The sequence below is a fragment of the Ambystoma mexicanum genome, chromosome 1q (assembly GCF_040938575.1).
Source record: "Ambystoma mexicanum isolate Mex_15411 chromosome 1q, UKY_AmexF1_1, whole genome shotgun sequence".
Lineage (NCBI taxonomy): Eukaryota > Metazoa > Chordata > Amphibia > Caudata > Ambystomatidae > Ambystoma > Ambystoma mexicanum.
Window position 1 is genome coordinate 430,345,614 of NC_090922.1, and position 20,844 is coordinate 430,366,457.

General features: G+C 46.8%; 1 protein-coding gene across 4 annotated transcripts in view; it reads left to right on the forward strand.

Moving 5' to 3' along the window:
* Window positions 1-20,844, forward strand: part of DNAAF1 (dynein axonemal assembly factor 1) — a 1,258,717-nt gene that overhangs the window by 810,534 nt on the left and 427,339 nt on the right. For all 4 annotated transcript variants that reach the window (XM_069639748.1, XM_069639762.1, XM_069639771.1 and 1 more), the window contains one exon: window positions 20,101-20,222. In XM_069639748.1, the coding sequence (XP_069495849.1) occupies window positions 20,101-20,222 (122 nt within the window). The remainder of the gene's footprint in view (window positions 1-20,100; window positions 20,223-20,844) is intronic.

Below are 20,844 nucleotides of genomic sequence, written 5' to 3' on the forward strand. Positions count from 1 at the left end.
CTTTTGTTACTTCCATTTCAGCTTCAGCTGGTTCGAAAAAAATATTCTCGACAGAGGGTGCTGTGCACCGGTTACGTCGACTTGATGTCCCTCGAGGGCCTCAGTTTGATGGTCGACATCATCACCAGTATATGTAGCGCGATACCCCCGTTGGCTTCAGTGCTGTATTTCTGACACAGCTTTCGCTTTGAAGAATTACAAAGCACTTTGGTTCTTCATTGAATACTTTGATTTAACCGGATTCAAATTCGAATTGTCTTCATCTTCGACTCCATCCATGCCTAAGAAGGGTTTAAAAAAGTGCCAGGATTGTAGGGTTGAAATGTCGATCACCGACCTCCATTGCGTATGTCTGTGGTGTCTCGGCACAGGTTATGACCGACAATGCTCTAAAGGAGTATAAAGGTAAATTGGCAGTGGGTAGGACCCCCTCAAAATCCCCTTAGAATATTTTGAAGAAAAGAAAGTCTGACAAGTTGAGAGAATCTCCTCGACGGAAGAGATCCAAGAAAAGTTCCGGATCGAGGAGTCGATCACCTCACTCTTCTTATTTGTCTAAGAAGGCGAAGAAAAGACATCACAGATCTCCTTGCACCTCAAGCGATTCCTCTCCTGATAGAATGGTATGCCTGACCAAATCTGACTCCCTGGCCAAGTGGGATGAATTTCGGAGAGAAATGTTTAAATTTTCCAGAAGGCGGCTCAACCACCTTTGAAAAAAAAGGAGATAGACCATGCCCCTGTCGCTCTGCATGAAGACGACAAAGGCAATAGACCATGCCGCTGTCGCTCTGCATCAAGATGACAAAGGGAAGTCAAAGGCTAAACCCTGTTAACCTTCAATTTCGGGGCGTAAGCATGATTCTCATCGAGTAGGCCTCGATCTTAGGAGAAATCATAGAGGGCTTTGACAAGCCAAGAATCCAGTCCTTCGGAGATCTCTTTGAAGAAGAAGAAGTCACCAACTTCAATGAAAACGGGGTCTCTTACATCGACGCCATCGTCGTCTGAGCGGTCGCCGCCTTTGTCGAAGTCTTCGACAATGAAAATAACAGCATTGTTAACTTTGAAGTCGTTTTCCTAAAGTCCTTAACATCAATATATGAGGATCATGAGCCCTCTGATGATAATACTCCACCTTTTGGCTTAGAATTTGGCACTCCAAATGTACCAGATGCATTAATTTCAGAGGAGTCTAGAATACACGATTTGTATGAGAATCTACAGATGGCCAGTGGTGTGGCGGCATCACCAGAGTTAGAATTTGGGAAGCGAGACCCCTCGAACCATGCTGATGCCTCATATGGGCAACTGATGACCAAAGTAGTGGAATTTTTAGGGTGGGGTAGACCTGCTCCTCAATTTGAGCAGGATGATTTGACTGACATACTGGACCAGGGTCCTCAGAGAGATCCAATTTTACCTTTTCATGCTGCTTTCCAACGAAGAATCACTACAAATTGGGAAGAACTGAAACTTAGAAATTACGAAATTATGGAAACCTGAAATTTGAGATTGGATAACATATTATGTTTTGCTCCTGATGAAGGGATGTTATTTCCCGAAATGCGTTGAGCTAGTTGTACAGTAGTTAGGCCTCCACTGTATCATATATGCACTTACTTTTTGATTGAAGACCTGGGACTATATGAGGATCACCAATTGTGAATATTGCTGAATATAGACGGGCACGCACTAATAAATCTTCTGTTCTTTTTGAAATTATTAACTAAGTGGCCTTATTATTACCACCTCAATAGATGAAGAAAGTATATAAATGATTATGAATTATAGAGTGAACTTAATTGGGTGACGCACTAGCCACCTACTTTAAACAAATTTTGCATTTTAATGTTTTGAACTTTATGTTTCGTTTTGCTCTGTAAGCAATTCATGTGACAAATGGACCACTGAAGTGATCCCCAATAACAATATCCACATTTTGTGAATTGCTGATTGCCGTTGGCAATATCTTGAGTGTACAGGAGACGCGAGTGTTCTACAGCCCGTGGACACTTTCTTCTTCTTGATTCTTACCTGAGTCAGGATGGATGCTTTGGAAAAGCTGTCTTTCATTTGGTTCATGGAAACCATTTAAAAGATTCTTACTCCCTCCACCAAAACAAACACTTCTTTGGGAGTCTGTCAAAGATGAGGAATACGTGGGAGTACATAATCCATTCGAAGAACAAGTTACTTACTCATGGTATCGTTTTTTCGACTGGATGTTCCTCCCACGTATTCCTCATTGCCCTCCCATCCTACCCCACAGTAGAATTTCCCATGCTAGTACAGCTTTTGGCCCTTCAAAGCTTAGTGCGGTCTAACCTGTGTTTATGCGCGTAGTACTACTTAAAGAAAAAACAGAACAGAAGCCAACAGGCGCTGCAAGTGCTGTCATGAACCGTCGGCTACGTCTTTTCTGGACTTCATGGTCCTTGACCCATAGGGGATTGAATGCAGTAATCCTTCCAACATGGCCGCTTAACACAGAATGCTGCTTGCTAGTCTTTGCGCTCCACGCTCTCCGTTCTACTAAACAGACACGCCCCACGGCTCTGCGCGTCTCAACGCTACTGCTTGCTGTAGTTGGACGTGTGTCGCCGGAGTTTGCTCGGGGCTTTCTGAATCCTGTTTCCCGGTTCCTTGAATCCCCCTTTCCTTCCTTCTTTCCCTCAAGACTTACTGTAACTTCCTGGATTTTCGCCGGCACCCGGGTCACGGCTTTCCGTGTCTGCGAGCCCGGACATTGTCCATTCCTGGTCTCCGTCCTGGACATCTGAATGTATCCTGGAGTTGGATTGTTATCCTCATGCTGGAATCCGAAGACCAGCACACATGTGTATACAAATCCCAGACCGTGCGAAAGAAGCCACCAAAGAAGGTCTCAAACAAACAACACAAACAGGTGAGAAGGGGAGAGACTTGTGACAGATTGAGACACCAACAAAACGATACAGACACAGAGATGGAAGCCGCGGTTCAAGACCTCATGCGAGGCATGCAGGAACTAACCACAGAAGTCCAGAACCTTAATGCTGAGAATCCTCCGTTAAAGCAGCTAGTCTTGTCACGTGACTCTGCAACTAAGGAAAGTGTGTTATTGGGAGGAGTAGTGGACAAATTTGATGGTTCTTCAAAGACCCTCCGTGCCTTCCTTGATTTATGTTTGGTACACTTCACCTTCAAGCCTTACTACTTTTCCACTCCTAGAGCAAAGGTGGGGTTCATGATCTCACACCTCACTGGTAACACCTTGACCTGGGCAACCCCCCTAGTCAATTCCTAACGCCATCCTGGATAATTATGATGGGTTCGTGGAAGCACTAAAGGCCATGTTTGATCGCCTAGAGCAGGTTTACAGCACTCAAGAACGTTTGCTTGAATTTCAACAAGGATCCCAGGATATGCTTACCTATGTGACCCGCTTTAAACAACTTGTGAAAGAAGCTGATTGGTCTCAAGAAGCCAGCTTCACCCTCTTCCGAGGAGGCTTGAACGAAGAAATAAAGAATGAGTTAGCCAGGCTAGCTAGCCCTAACTCCTTCCAGGCTCTCATGGACCTTTCCTTGCAAATCGACTTTAGAATCCAGGAAAGAAAGGCAGAGAAGAAGAAGTCTAAGCCAACCTTCCAAAAGGCTGCCACAGACCACCCATCTAGACCAGAGTCCACAGCTTCTCCAACCTCGGATCCAGAACCCATGCAACTGGGGACCTTCCGTTGACCTATTACCCCACAAGAAAGAATGCGCCGGATTCACACTGGTCTGTGCATGTATTGCGCCTCCGATAAACATCTCGTAAGAGAGTGCCCTATCGCTCCTCCACGGCGTTTGGGAAATGCCAGCTCCCGATCCTAGATGGGGCACAGTTTCGGAGAGAGATGTCTGCTCCACATCAATTCCTTCCTTGAACTCTCCTGGACAAAATAATCATCTGATATTACAGGCATTCCTATCGCCTTCCAAAAAAGAATCTTACCCCATCCTGGGGTTAGTGGATTGCGGAGCCATGGGCATATTCATAGATCATGATTGGGTCACTACTCACAACATTCCACATGAAATTAGAGAGACAATGCAACCTGTAGAAGCTATTGATTGGAGACCCCTGTCTTCGGGACCCATAACCCTCCAAACTAAAGAGATCCTGCTTTCTATAAACCACCATCAAGAGAGGATTAAATTTTACATTATAAGGTCAGCCCACTATCCAATGGTTCTAGGCATGCCCTGGTTACAGAAACATAACCCCTACATCAATTGGGCAGCAGGTTCCTTGTTCCTTGGTTCTGAACATTGTATGTCCCACTATTTATCCCTAGATACATTACTAAGGTCCTCCGAAGACTCGCAAGAAACTCAGCACAATCCAGTCACTGTCTCAAACATCCTCCGGATTCCCAGGGCCTATCAGGCTTACTCAAATGTGTTCTCAACCACTATTGTTCAAGCTCTACCACCCCACAGACCTGAGGATTGTGCCATTGACACTGAGCCTTCAGCAGTGATTCCCTTCGGAAGAATGTTTATTCTATCCGATCCTGAAAAAAGGGCCCTCTGGGAATACCTGGACACCAACTTGGAAAATGGAACTATTCGACCTTTCAAGTCCCCAGTGGGCACTTCCCTCTTCTTCGTTCCTAAGAAGGATTCCAAGGAGCTTAGGCCATGTTTGGATTACTGTGGCCTTAACCAGTGCACTCTCAAGGATCGTTATCCATTGCCTCTCATCTCGGCCAACCTGGAAGCAGTCAGAGGTGCAGTCGTCTTCACAAAATTAGATCTCAGGGGTGCCTACCATCGTATTCGTATAAAGGAAGGTGAAAAATGGAAAACAGCCTTTAGAACACCCTTTGGCCACTTTGAATACTTGGTTATGCCCTTTGGACTTGCTAATGCCCCAGCAATCTTCCAACGTTTTATGGATCGAGTGTTTTCTGATATGCTATTCCTTTTCGTCATCGTATATCTGGACGACATACTGATCTACTCCAAGGACCACCTGAAACATGAAGAGCACGTAAAGACAGTCTTACAACGTCTACGTGAACATAAGCTCCTGGCTAAACCCGAGAAGTGTCTTTTTGTCACGTTTGTCACGCCCCATTAAGAACCACACAACCACAAGCCCCACACCACACCTAACAACAAGAGCAGTCCCTGCACATAGAAAGGAGCAGCAGTTTGCCTGGCGTAGGAGGACACCAGCCTGTAGCCCCGGCGTCTACCGTCCTTTGTTTCGCTGGCAGTTACCATGGAGGCGCGCTCACGGCTGGTCACGCCCACGGAGACTCCCAAGGCAACGAACATCCAACGTCCCGTGACCACGTGATCACGTCACGTCTCACACGTCCGTGAGACACATCACATGGTTACTTAATCAGTTTAAAAGCATCTTGGCAACGTGGGTACAGCGCTTCACAGCTGATCTCTTGAGGATTGTGTAGCGCTTTGGTTTACCTGTTTCTGATCACGGATTTTGCGACCTCGGACTGTTGTTCGGATTTGTCTTGCCTGCCCCTCGGATTTCTGTTTCTTGGATTCCACCTTGTTTCCCTGGCACCTTGACCTTGGAACTCTCTTGGACTGCCTTTGGATTATCCTCTCTGAATCTAGAATCTTGGAACTTGGTTTTGACCTTCTTGCCTTGCTGGTCCATCTACATCAGACCCAGGTGTCCCACCTTCTAGCCGTGCAGAACGCCTATTTCACCACCACCAACAATCTGTGGCTCTTACCACATTTAGGACCCTACTTGCCACACTCCTGGGTAAGCCTTGTTAATACTGATTGTTACCCGTTACCCGTATCAATTGCACTGCTCCTGTTTAACCATTAACCATTGCCTTGCAGCGGTCAGGGGTCCTTCCGGCGTTCCTGCTACCTGATTGATGGCTCAACACACCTGTGGCCTCAAAGATTGCATAGACAGTTTATCCTTTCTGTCTGTGCGGTACCTGGGGACGGAGGTTCAATAATCTGCACGACCATCAAGATCAGAACACTTTTCCATGTATCAACTGTTCACTACCTCGATTCGTTCTTAGCCCAAAAGGAATTGGAATGGACTTCTCAAAGGTTGATTCCATTCTATCCTGGCCTGTTCCAACCACTGTAAAACAAATTCAATCCTTCGTAGGGCTTGCTTACTTCTACCGGAAACTTATACCAGCATTTTCTGAGATTGTGTATCCTATCATTACATTGTTAAAGAAGGATACCCCCTTTCGATGGACCTCAGTCCAAGATTTGGCGTTCCAGCAGTTGAAGTCGGAGTTCACACAAGCTCCCATCCTAGCTCAACCCGACATTGATTGACCTTTTCTTGTCGAGACTGATGCCTCCAACTACGCCACTGGGGCAGTCCTGAAACAGGAACTTGGCGACAAGTTAGAACACCCCATCGCCTATCTCTCTCGCACCTTGACCCCGAGTGAAACTCATTATTCCGTCCTGGAAAAGGAGCCATCCGTCAAGCCTTCACTGATTGGCGTCATCTTCTTTTGGGAGCCTAACACCCGGTACAAGTCTGCACGGACCATCGGAATCTCCAAGTCCTGCAATTCCTAGAATGTAGAAACAGTTGTCAAGCCCGTTGGGCCTTCTTTTTTGCCTAATACCAATTTCAGATCCATCATGTTCCTGGAACACATAACATTATAGCCGATGCCTTATCCAGACATCCTGATTATGAACCCCTTGAAGATCGGACTTTTCCTAAGATGTTTCTCCACACAATATTTGTTGCTCAAGCAATTACCCTCCTGGAGGATATTCGAATTCAAACCCAGTCCTCTGAATCTTGGAAGGAGTTTAAGAGACAGAATCGGTGGAATCGCAAAACAAAGGACGGATATGTGTTCAAGGACAATCGCTTGGTCATTCCCACTCCTGGACTGAGACAAAAAATCACAAGCCTATGTCATGATACCTTCCATTCAGGACACCGTGGCATCACCAACACTCGTCGTCTAATACAAAGACAGTTTTGGTGGCCAAAGATGAAGGATGATATCAAGATCCATATTCAGACATGTGCAGTCTGCAATCAGAACAAACATGATAACAAAAGACCAGCAGATCTCCTGCTCCAACCTGCAATACCAACAAGACCCTGGGAAATCATTGCCACGGATTTCATCGTGGAACTACCTTCTTCCAGGGGCTACACAACTATAATGGTTACCAATGATTTGTTCACTCATATGGCTCATTTTACACCTTTATACAAACTGCCGTCTTTATATGACCTTGTTGGAATTTTCCTGGAGCACATATTCCGGCTTCATGGGCTACCTTCCAAGATTATCTCTGACCAAGGACCCCAGTACATATCCCAGTTCTGGAACCAGTTATGTCGTATACTGGGAATCCAGCGTGCCTTGTCTTTGGGTTATCACCCACAGACCAATGGAGCCACTGAATGAGTAAACCAAACCCCGGAACAGTATCTTTGTTGCTTTGCCACCAAGGTCCAGGATGATTGGTCACTCTTAATACCTGTGGCCGAATTCGCTTACAACAATTCGGATCACTCAGCTATCAAAACCAGCCCTTTCTTCTGTAGTCAAAGATTTCATCCTTCAGTCCTACCGTCCATTCTTCCACACTCTAGCCCAGTTCCTTCGGTTGATTCCTGGATTGAAACACTAATTAATGTGCAGAAGGAAGCACAAGGAAGCAAAGGATCACCTAGAAAAGGCCCGAAGAGACGTTAAACATTATGCTGACTCCAAGAGAAGACCAGGACCTTCCTATGCAGTAGGCGATAAAGTCTGGTTATCCTCGAAACTCCTTCCCCGTCACCTACGACCAAATAAATTGGCTCCCAGGAATTACAGGCCCTTTTCTCTAAAAGAAATCGTCAATCCAGTGGCCTTTCGACTCCGACTACCAGAGTCATGGAAAAGGATCCATCCACTCTTCCACACCTCTCTATCAAAACCATATGTTCAGCCCTCTCGAACTGCTCCAAGATCTACCCCAGTGATTGTCAATGATCAACTCGAATATGAAGTCTCCAGAATCTGTGACTCTAGGTACCGACGTGGTCCATTACAATATTTGGTTGAGTGGAAAGGTTATCCTCCCAGTGAGCGCACCTGGGAACCCATGTCAAACATGAATTCCCCCAGGCTGATTCGAAGGTACCATCTTATCCATCCAGGCAAACCCAGAGGAGCTGGGCTTCGGAGGAGGCATACTGTCATGAACCGTCGCCTACGTCCCTTCTGGACTTCGCGGTCCCTGACCCATAGGGGATTGAATGCAGTAATCCTTCCAACATGGCCGCTTAACATGGAACGCTGCTTGCCAGTCTTTGCGCTCCACGCTCTCCGTTCTACTAAACAGACACGCCCCTGCGGCTTTGCGCGTCTCAACGCTACCGCTTGCTGTAGTTGGACGTGTGTTGCCGGAGTTCGCTCGGGGCTTTCTGGATCCTGTTTCCCGGTTCCTTGAATCCCCCCTTCCTTCCTTCTTTCCCTCAAGACTTACCTTAACTTCCTGGATTTACGTCCGCTCTCGGGTTACGGCTTTCCGTCTCCAAGCCTGGACATTGTTAATTCCTGGTCTCTGTCCTGGACATCTGAACGTATCCTGGAGTTGGATTGTTATCCTCACGCTGGAATCCGAAGACCAGCACACAGGTTTATACAAATCCCGGATCGTGCGAAAGAAGCCACCAAAGAAGATCTCGAACATACAACAAAAACAGGTGAGAAGGGGAGAGACTTGTGACAAGTGCTGTATATAACTTTGATAACATCATCCTCGAGATGGGGGCCCTTGAAAGGAACATTGAGTCGACTGCATTGACGCACTGCGCCACCTGCCAAAGTTTTTTTTTTCCGAAGCAGCGGAAGCAAGATATTGAATATCAAAGATGAGGAATACGTGGGAGGAGCATCCGGTAGAAAGAACGTTACCAGGGGTAAGTAACTTGCTCTTCTCTAATGTACTATGCACTGTAACTAGTGCCTAGATGCCTCTGGTTTTGTGCGCTGAATAAATGCAACAAAAAAAGAACGACTTTTCCCTCATCCTATAAGTCAGCTACTGTCATTCCTCTCCTTAAGAAATCTGGTCTGGATCTTAACTGTCCTGCCAATGTTCGTCCTGTCTCTCTTCTACCACACTATTTCAAAGTCCTAGACCAAGTAGCATTCAGTCGACTCACTGAGTTCCTTGATGCTCGCAACCTACAGGACCCTCTTCAATCTAGCTTCCGACCTCTGCTTGCTACTGGGCCAGCTATTCTCAATATCAGCAACATCATCTATTCCGCACGTCATGTGAACCGTTCATCTATTCCTATTGGTGACCTCTCTGCTGCCTTCAATACTGTCGACCATTCTGACCTCTTCTCTCCATTATCCCTCCTTGGCATCAGAGATAAAGGCATCAGAGATAAGACGTTTCTTGGTTTGCTTCATACCTTGCCCCCTGCCACTTTCAGGTGTCCTGGAACAGCCTTTGCTCCCCACTCACCACACTAACTGTTGGAGTTCCCCAAGGCAAAACCAAAAGTTGATGGCTGGAAGGTTTTTAATAAATCCTATCCACGGGCACAGCTCTGGGCAATGCCCCCAGACCATTGTTTTTCAGCCTGCCAAGCCATTACAGAAGGGAAAAGACCATATGCAAATCAGGCTTGGTCCCATCCCATAATGGGTAGCCCAGCCAAACTGCTAGGTCACTTCTCTTCTGCACAAGACCACAAGCATCACCAGACATGTTTTGGCTTTGTTGGGCATCATCAGTGAGGAGTTTTGGAGTGGGCCCAAGCTTTATTTGCATATGGTCATCCCCCTTTTATAATGGCTTGGCAGGCGAAGAACAATGGTCTGGGGGTTGCCAAGAGCAATGCCAGAGGTTAAGATGAATTCTAAACCTTCCAGCCATCACCTCTTTTGTTTTGCTGGAGTTCCCTAAGGGTCAATCCTGTGTCCACTTTTCTTCACTCTCTATACTTCAGCTCTTGGCGCCCTGATCTCCTCTTACGGTTTCCCCTATCAACTCTTCGTTGATGATTTCAGATTTTCTTCTCCTTTCCTTCCTAATTTGACAAGCTGTTGCCAAAACTTTCAAACGGTCTCTTGGCCATCAAATATTATATGGAGTCTCACTCGCTCATGCTCAACTCCACTAAGACTGAATATCTGTACTTCCCAGCCAAACAGACTATTTCTTCCTCTCTACCTCTTCTTCTCTTCTCTGCTGACTACCTTTCTTTCTCTGCTTCCACTCGTAACCATGGTGTCCTCTTCGACCCATCTCACAACGTCTTGCTCTTCATCTCCAAATCTGCCACTGCAGCCAGACTCTACCTCCTCAATATCATTACTTTCAGTACTGATAAACAGCTAATCTCTGTAGTCCTTTCTAGATCTAACTACTGTGCCAGTCTCCTCTATGGCCTTCCAATCTATTCTTGTTCACTTCTGGACAAAGTCCTCAACTTTACGGTCCACACACTTTCAACCTTTCTTGCTTTAACTCTGTTTCCTCTGACAGTGGCCAGATTGGCTGGCTATCTATAAACAAATAGCTAAGTATAAACTTCTTCTCTATCTTCAGAACTATCCATGGACTTGCCTCGATCTACCTATTTGCTCATCACACTCTCTACCCTCATGCTCACCCATTACAATCATCCTTGGCTCACCTCCTTGTCACTACTCAAGCCCCCTGCGTTCCCTCTCGTTTCCATGATCTCACTCTCCTTGCTCCCCTACTTTGGAATGCTCATCCTCTTACTCTCTTTAATATGAAAACTCTACCACTATTAGAATCCAAGGTCAAAACCCTCCTCCTTTCTGAAGAACCTGTTTCTTAACACTCTTCGTTACTCCATCGCTCTGCTTCCCTCTCTCCCTACCCTCACAGACAACCCTACTGCACTTTTCCATCACTGCTCCATCCTTACTTTAGCACTTCCTCCACTATCCTGTTCCTGTGTTATTCTGTCCTGTCTTCGGCCCTGCTTTATGTTTCTACCTTGCCCTGCAGCATCTGGTCTTCAAGCCACATTCTCTCACCCCATTGTCAAGGACCCATGTCCTCCACTTTGCTATCAATGTCAAATTCTGTAAGCATTTCTGTGCCAAAAATGTATTTCTTTCCTTTGATTTCAACAAATAAATACAGAACATATGTCCTAAAACTACATTTGGTGTTATATAACATTTCTGTGCATCAGTTAGAGAGTTTTAAGTGTGTTTGTTTGCAACCATAAATATCATCAGTTTCCTTTGAGAGAAAATCCCAGGATGCTTTGATGCTCCAGTGGCAGTTCAGACTTTTGTATGCATTTCCCTTTTTTTGATTTTCATAGTATGACCTGTGAAGAAAGAAAATGTTTCCGGGAACACTCCGACTTGTAGCTCTATACTAGCGAAGTGGCCAGAAAGAAGTTGCTATTCTAAATATTTCCATCTGAGCCACAGAATGATAACGAGAATTCTCTTTTTTGTGAAGGTTCTCACTCGGGAGGAATCAGAGTTTGCTACCTGGAGTCCACTAGCTTGCAGTTTCCCACAAGGTGCCGGACCCTTCAGGGTTTCACTATCCTCATCAATAATTTGAAAGAGGGAACCCTTGTGACGGCCACATCAAAGCTCTACGATCTTCTTATATGCTCCTAGGCCCCAACAGTGAGTCCCATTCCTATGCAAGGGGAAGGAGTCACCTACAGCACCTACGCGTTGGCACTCGCTCGCTGGGGCGCATTTATTTGTTCTTTTGTTTTAAACTGGCTTCACCTCTTGCCCAGCGCTTGGGTCTTTTACCACTGCCACTCTTGTGTAAGGACTTTTTCTGACCAAACGAACTGCAACATATCAGCCAAAGGATTGCAGACACAAATCACTCTTTAGGCAGGCAATGCTCCAGGGTAGTCCAGGCTCCTTCACTCAGGTAGCATCTCCTCCTTCAGGATATATCTCCACTTCCCTTCACCAACATCTGGAGAGAAATACAGGGAACCTGTCCTCAACTGAGACAAGTTCAGAATGAGCTGGATCTGCTTTTATTGCCAGACCCCTCCTCATCCTGTTGGAAACTGATTAAAGGAAAGCCCACCATACAGAATTGGCTGGCAGGGTGTTTCTCCTCTGATCCTCCTGTTTTAGGCTCTCATTCCATTGGCCTATTGGGCTTTCATTAGTTCAATTGCAGTTTCACTTTGTTTTTATGCATTCTTGGTTTAGCTTGGGCTCCTTTTAAATATTATGTGTCCAACCCTTGGGGCTCAAGTGTTTACTTTATTAATTTAAGTACCCCTTACATTTCCCCTGGTTCTTCTATTGGCCTTTGAACCTGGATCCTCCCATAGGCTCTATGGTATTTCAAACACCCGGGACTTTTCCTGGTGCTGTTGAAGGGAAAGGCTAGCACCTTTCCTCTGAGGTCCTGCAGTGTCTCTCTGCCATCTGCACTCATCCACTTCCATCCCTCAGATCAGGGCACGCCGCCATTGTGGCCCCGGTGGTCCATACAGGCATGTTAAGGGGTGGACACCCCATTGTTCTCCGTGTGTCGTGAGCTCCGCCACTGCTGCTGCTGTCCAGCTCCAGTGGGTAGAGCCGCTGCCGCCGCCAAAGGGAAGTCTGTGAGGAAGGCACTGTCGGCAACACTGTAGCATGAAGGCACAATGGGCAGAGCGTAGGGAGTCCGTAATACAGGCAATGTTTGGCAGCAGCGGTTCCAGAAGTACAAAATCGGAGGGCTGTGGAAGTCTGTAGAAACAGGCAAAGGTAACGGGAAATTCCGGGAAACAATGATACAAGGAGTAGCGAGCTAACTGCAATCAGAAGCGGCGCTCTCTGAGCTTGTGGATCTTTTAGGTTCCTGCCGGAGCGGGACCTACGGCAGCCACCGGCTGATCCGGTCATGTCACAAAAGCTAAGTGGGGAAGTCATGGCAACGGCTCTCCCGGAACAGGACGTTGCTGCAGTTCATCTTCAAGGCAACTGCCAATGCCTAAAGAACGGGGCAGTCGAGCGCTGAGTCGTGTGTGCAGCGGACGATGTCACACGAGGTCTTGAAGCCTGAATACGGGCACGGGTCCCGAAATCATATCACCTGTGGTAGTTTGTTTTCTTTCGCACATCAAAATATGTCATGGTGGTGTCATGTAAGAGGTAATCTTTGGTCTTTTGGAAAGCTATTTTGTGAGATTATGTCATTTCCATTTTATTTTAACTTTGGTCAAACGTCTGAGCTATTCTGTGATAGTGCCCAGCTTTGGGATGAACCGTCCACTGTAGTTTGCTTTAAGTAAAAAACTGTGCAGTTCTTTTGCTAACTGAGTGCAGGGAGCAAGGTGGTCCAACATTATTCATGATTTAGTATACAAAATCATTTCAGTAGACGGAGGGAATTAAATTGCCTTCCACAATCTAAAAGATGTGCAGATACCGGAAATAGCATGCTAATGTAGGAAGTGAAGTGACAGCTAGTGGAGGTGAAAGGCTGGGTGGGAGGATTGACAAGACCAGCAGGCAAATCTTTCACAGCACCTAACATTGCTGCCCCAATCTCAAGTGGCTAAGTTGTTACGGCACTTGAAGAGGCGAGATGATACCTTTGTTCCCTTCATGCATTTGCTTTAATACTTCCAGCTCTTGGTTTTGGCACTTATGTCAGTTGATTTGGCACTTTCACAAATGCTATCTGGCGAAGACGCCCTTGCACTTCAAGGTCCCACATTAGCACATCTGAAGTCCATCTCACAACTTTGCATTGACTAATTCTAGCACCATCAAGCAATGTACTAGAAACTACCTTTCCTTTCATCTCCTGCTGTCCCCTCCTCTCCCCTCTTGGCTACCTTGCTACCTTGCCCTCCCTCTCCTCCTCCTCTGCTCCTCCTAGGGCACTTTCTCCTCTGCAAAGCGTACCTCTGATCTGTACCCCTCCCCGGAAGGTCATTAAGGCTAGCAACTTTCTTCATATTGCCACTCTCAACTCTCGCTCTGCTGTCAAACACTCCCCTGACATCTGCCACCTCCTTGAAGAACTAGACCTTGATGTCCTTGGTCTTACTGAGACATGGTTCACAGCCAGCTCTGTCACGAGCTTTGACACTCTCATCCCTGATGGTTAAAAGTTCCTCTCAGCACCCAGATCCTCCCGGTCCAGTGGGGGGGTGGGGGGGGTTGCCCTGATGTTTCCTGAGTGGATTCCTGCCTCTTTCATTCCCACTCAGAACTACTCCTCTTTTGAATGCCTTGTCTGTAGGCTTTCTCTCTCGCCTACCCATTCTCTTACTGTGGCTACCATCTACCGGCCTCCTGGTCAAATCACCTCATTTCACTCTTAGTGCGCGGACCTCTCCTCCTCCCTCCTGGCCTCTACCACTGAACTCCTCCTCCTCGATGACCTCAATATACATTTAGACTCTCCTTTTTCCTCCTCTGTACTCTTCCGTGACCTCTGTGACTCCCTCTCCCTGTCCATCCTCCCCTCTGGCCCGACTCACTCTGCAGGGCACGCGCTAGATGTCTTGATCTCCTATGACCTCCCCCTCTCCATCCCTCTGACCACTCCTCTCTCCTGGAGCGATCACTCCCTCCTCTCCTCTCATCGCTCCCTCTCTTCCCCCCAAGCCAAGCCTACCCCAACACTGCCACCTACCTTCTTGGACATCCGGCCCATGAAGCGTGTGTCAGTCGAGGCTTTTTCAGCCACTTTCTCCCCCCCTCCACCTCTGGCTGTCTCAGATCCTGACACAGCCCTGTCTCTGCTCTACTCTTCAATCTCTGATACTCTTGATGCTCTTGCCCCTGTCATGAGAATCCGTTTGAAGTCCAAAGCCAAGTGCAATTCCTGGTATGACTCTGACCTATCTACACTTAAACCTAAGTGTAGGGCAGCTGAGAGGAAATGGAGGGCTTCCTGTTCATGGCCTGTTGCCTGCTACAAAGGCAATACCGGCTCTCTGTCCTCACAAAGAAGAAAGTCCACATTCAAGCTCGTTTCTCTGCGGCATCTAACAACTCGGCCAAACTCTTTAAAATCTGCAAGGAGCTGGCCAACCCTGCTGCAGTCTCTACCCCTCCTGTTGCCTCCCAGGCTCTTTGCAATGCTCTTGTCTCTCACTTCATAAAAAAAACAGGACATCCTGTCCACCCTCTCCGCCCCCACCGCTCCTCTCCCCTCTCCATCTGTGCTTGCTGACCTTCATTTAGACACCCCCCACCATCCTTCTCGTCCTTTCCTCTTTTCTCCCCTGACGAGGTCGCTAGACAAGTCCAATCTATGAAAGCCTCATCAAAACAGGTTCATCCCTGTTCCTCTAAAACCATCAAGGACCACATTGACACCCTTGCTGATTTTTGCAACCACTCCTTTGCCTCAGGTTCCTTCCCCTCCCCTCTGAATCACTCCCTTGTGCATCCTCTTCTCAAGAAACCCACAGCTGATCCTTCTTGTCCAGCTAACTATCGCCCAATTTCCATTACTCCCTTTCTGGGCAAAATCCTGGAAAGGTTGGCCATCTCTGATCTTAACCTTCAGTCCAATTCTGTTAGCTGTCTCCATGATCACCAGTCTGGCTTCAGAGCTGCCAGAAGGTCGTAAACTCCTCTCCTGAACATCTGTGAAGATCTGCTCTCCAACCTTGACTCTAACATTCCCTATGTGCTCATCCTCCTCGATCTCTCTTCTGCCTTCGACACAGTCAATCATACCATCCTGCTCAACCATCTCCGTGAAAACCTGGGTATCACTGATCAGGCTTTGGCCTGGCTGACCTCTTTCCTTTCTGATCGACCCTCCCAGGTCCAACTTGGGTCCTTCCTATCATCTAACTTCCTCTCTACCTGTGGTGTTCCCCGGGGGTCTAACCTCTCGCCCTGGCTTTTCAACCAATACCTGGCAATTCTCGCCCACTGCATTGCCATTTTCTGCTCAATTTCCAGTGCTACGCTGATGACACTCAACTCATTTTCAGGCTGCCCTCGGCCACCTCCTCTCACTCTCTCATCTCTGATTGCCTAACTGCCATTCAAGATTGGTGTGCCACCAATGATCTTTGTCTGAATGCCAGCAAGACTGAGATCCTCCTCATCGGCACACCTTCACCATCCATTCCCCTCACTCTCTGGCTGGCTTCCGTTGGCCCTCCTCCTACCTCCACCTGCGAGGCTAAGAACCTCAGCGTCATCTTTGACTCCACCCTTTCCTTCTCTGCCCACATCAGGTCTCTAAAAAGTCAAACTTCCTACTGCATCTCTTCAGAGATACTCTGCCTTTCCTCTCCTTCCCCCAGAAGCTCATGGTATCCCAAGCCCTGGTTCTCTCTAGGTTGGACTATTGTCACAGCCTCTTTCTAAATCTACCTGCCTCTACTCTACGCCCTCTGCAACTAATCCAGAACAGGACTGCGAGACTAAAGCATTGGGATCGTATCTCTCCAGCTCTGAAATCTCTCCATTGGCTCCCAGTGGATGCAAGGATTACATTCAAAACCCTCTGCATTGTCCACAAGGCTTTCTGGGGCCTGGGTCCAAATTACCTTCAGCTATCCCTCCGCAAATACCTCCCCTCTCAATCTCTTTGCTCCTCTATCACTAACTCCCTCAGGGTCAGTCGTTTTTCAAAGAAACAACCTCGGGGTAGATCTCTGTCTTCGGCTGGGGCCTCCCTCTGGAACAGCCTCCCTGCCATGCTAAAACTTGAGGAGAACCATCTCCGGTTCCGGAAGCACCTAAAGACTTTCCTCTTTTCTTCTGCCTTCGCTCCCACTCTCCCCTGCTGATCTGTTCTCTCTTGGCACTGTGCACCTGGCCACCCTCTGTCCTCCGGGCCCAGGTACCTGCTCACTCTGCACTGCCTCCGGGCCACCCCTTGCACTGGGGTCTGTATCTGTACCCATACAGCCCTCACTTTTCAGATCTCCCTTGTCTGCTGCCTTAAACCTAGCACTTGCAAATTGCTGGCTGCACTACCACTGTTTGTTGCCTTTATTATTTATTTATTTATTATTATCTATCTGCTTCGCACTTTCCACTTCTCCCCCCTTCCATGCACTTTTCCCCTCCCCCTCTCCCATGCAGTTGTGCGCTCTCAATGTCACTGGGCCTAGTAAGATTGCTGTTTTGTTCTTCCCTGTTCCCCTCCCTTGCCTTGTCGCGCTCTGAAACACTTGTGTACGAGCGCGATAGAAATGAAATATCAATATCAATACCTTCACTGAAAATTGTTCGAAATTACGATCAACATTTGTTTGATCACTACCAGAATGTACACGCAGCCATACAGCTTTAATCTTCCCCGTGCTCCTTTCTCCCTTCAATTGTGTGTCTGTTTCATTCATGTTTTGCTCCCACTTCTCTTATCCTCATACCGTTTCCTGTTTCCCTTCGCCCCACAGACAACGGTTTGATTTTCACTGGGCAGGGGCACAGTGCCCCACTATCCACGCAAACCTCATCACCGTAAAAGCACTATGTGTTAGGCAGAAACCTGTGCAGTTCCCTTAGGGACCACTGCAAAAGGCTTAGGACTACAGGTGTTGGGCAGTAAACCCAATTGGTAGCAGTCTGCACCACCCAGATTTACCTGGTAGCTGTGGCTGAGCAGTCAGACTTCTCTCAAGAAGAGTTAGACAGTATATAGAGTATACAACATAGGTACACAGATACAGTAGCACAAGCAAACACTGACCAGAGCTTTGGTATAAAAGTATATAATTATTTATTTAAAAACACACTTGTAAAATACACTAACACTAATATGGCAGCAAGTTCAAACACAGTCACTATCAATATATATACATCCCTGATTACTTATTGAACAAGTCTTAGTTAAAACACCACTTATTTGCAGAAAGAGGTGAGCGCTTAACCTAAGATGACACTCCAATAAGTTAGTTAAAAAGGGAGGGAAAAGGCCGAATTAGGAAACCACACAATACCAACACTTTTAAAAAAACCACAGCAAGTCAGGAAAGGCAGAGACTACTGTAGAGCAAGAAGGTTCATAGGCCAGGCCCACTCTTGGAGAGAGCAAGGCGGAATGTGTCCAAGATCACACAGTTGGATTATACTTTAAAAGTCTTTGCAGATAGTTCAAAAAGAGTTGGATCAGTTCAGAGAAAGTTAGTTAACAGGTCCCAGGTCACCCCAGGATAGAGAATCAAGGATTTACGGGACACCTTGAACAGTCTGTTGCAGGGAGACCAGGCGGGACACAGTACCTGAAATGGTGAGAAAGCGCCAGCGGGGGCAGTTGTTCCTGGCAGCTGGTGCAAGTCAGTGCTTCATCCAGGGGAAGAGGAGATCTCGACGTGGAGGAAAGCTGGAGGTCGTTGCACTGCCAGGGAAGAAACCAGCCGCGGAGTTTCCTGGTTAAAAGGTACTACCCTTTAATTCGCGGTAGTGGTGAAGCGTGGCTATCCGGCCGCCGGTTGCTTGGCACGGGCGATTCGACCACGAGACGATCCAGGAAGGCGAAAAGAGGGCGAACTGGTTATCCCAACCAGTTCAAAGGAAGAAGATTCTCCGGGATGAAGATCTTCTCTGTCGTCGGGAAGTGGTGAGGCGGTTCAGCAGGGCTCCACCAGTGGTGTCGTTGTTGCAGGTCGGCTCAGCTTCTCCCTCCTCGGATTCTTTGGCCATGTGGCGACTTCTGAAGTTCCAGTCCCGAAATCCCTGCTTTTATGCAGAAAACCCCCATTCATCAGTCCTAGCTGTCACTCAAACATGCTCACCACTGGGCCAATCACACAAGAGTGCGACTTGAGTTGCAGAGGCAACTCAGTCCAGGGTGCCTATTCCCCCTCCCACACCTCCTGTAGACCCAGACAGAGTGGCACCACTTTTTGGAGGCTTCTGTGCAGAAGCCCGCCAAAAGTGGAACAAAGGGCTCGACTTGGGTTGGAGTTACAGAGGCGAACGCAAACGCCATTTTAAAACCGAGTCCTGGCAAAAAGACCCAACCGGGGAATAAATATTAAATGAATAACCCGGCGGTATCTTTAACATTGCACCAAAAAAGTGGTGCATTTAAAATTGAATGGGAAAATCCACTACCACCAGCCAGAAACTCAACGATGGGGGACTGCACAGTGCCCCCTCGAAAAACAGACCCAGGGGCAATCTACTTACCCCTACCAGTACTTCCACAATATGATGGTTTGTACTGGTTCTGTTCACAATTTAAGACTAGTAAAGTCAATGGTGACTTTACATGCCCTGGGAGACAGTAGTCAGTCCCAGGGTATGGAGTCTATGTTTGGGGGTCACTATGACACCCCTGTGTTACTGCACTGAGGGTGCTGTGTAACACACTTACCAAAAACTCATGAAACCCTATGGAGTAAAAGACCCCATAGCCCATAAACCACATTACAAAGTCAAAGGAAATCTCAAATCATGTCTAAGAGTGGGTGAAAAAGAGTCTCAGTCTTAGCAGGAGAAAAAAAATAAAAAATCCAGCAAAGCTGCTGGGGTACTCACTAGGTTTGGGAAATTAGCCTATACAGAGAATTCTCCCTAACACTGTGCTGGAGAAGGGCGCAGTGTAAATGCAAGTAGTGCCTTTGACACTGTGTGGGTGTAATAAAATACTCCGCAGATGAAACAAAGTATTCGTAAAACCAAACGTTAGCTTCATTGACATAACTTTTCTTTTTCGTCCTGTCGATGCTTTTGTAATGCGAAAGTGCTCAAATGTGCATTGTTGGTACCATTGCTTTGCTAATGCTTTAGTCGATGCATCTTTGCCTTTTGTAAGAACTGTAACCTACTTACTTAGACGAAGTGCCTAAACTGCTCTTTAACATAAATGCCACAATGGAGGGAGCGTACGACTCATCCTGGCTTCCTTTAAGAAGCTCTGTATGTGTGTGTGTGTGTGTATGGGTTTAGGATGAAAAGGCCCACTTTTCAGACTGATACAGTCTGCAAGTCCTAGTCAGAATAACTAGTTGGTGAGACCTATCTGGAGCACCTGACTGGCTTGGTACTCCTAATCAAATGAAAATTCTATTAACATAGACATATATTGTGTTGCTATCATTTATGAACAAAATGTTTTCATTTATGCATGCATCGTTTTTAAACGCGGGATCTTCTTTCTTTTCTGTTTGCAGCGTGTGCTAAATTTGATGGGCAACGAAGTGATTAAAAGAATTCCCAATTACAGAAAAATGGTTACTGTTCGACTTGCGCAGCTGACGTTCTTGGACGATAGGCCCGTCTTTCCAAAAGATAGGTAAATACATGTCATTCTTCATTGGTGATATGTAAGGTGTTGCACACTGCTTAACAGCCAATTCAGGAACAGAAGGAGAAAAAAAGGGGAAAGCAAGGTATAGCAAGGTAGCAGGCACCCAGCAGGTTCGAAGATCTTCCACAGCAAAGTATTAAGACCACATACCAGTCCCTATAGACTTAAGACAGATTCATAGCGAAAGGAGAGAGGCAGACTAAGAGGATCACTCTTTGCATCATATATGCTGTTTCAGAATGCCCAAATCACGCAGGGTCTCGGTACAGGTATGGGGTAGTGTTAAAAACAAGTGGTATTTGAAATACCCATCTTTACCACATTCAGTTCTTTCTATATTCACATCATACATTGTAAATATCTTACGCAATACCAACCTGTATTTAAAATAGGGGACATTCCATATACCACTTGCTTTTACCGTTACCACTGTAACTATATTGAGGCCCATAGTGCCAAAGAAGCTTGTTGCCAGCCATGCCACTCAAAATGGGAAGACTTGGCGAAATAATGGGTTTACATTAGCTAGCCTTACCTGGTGTACCGTATTGTACTCACTCTCACACTCTCTCTCTCCTTCTCTCTTTCTCCTTCTTCATCTGTCTGC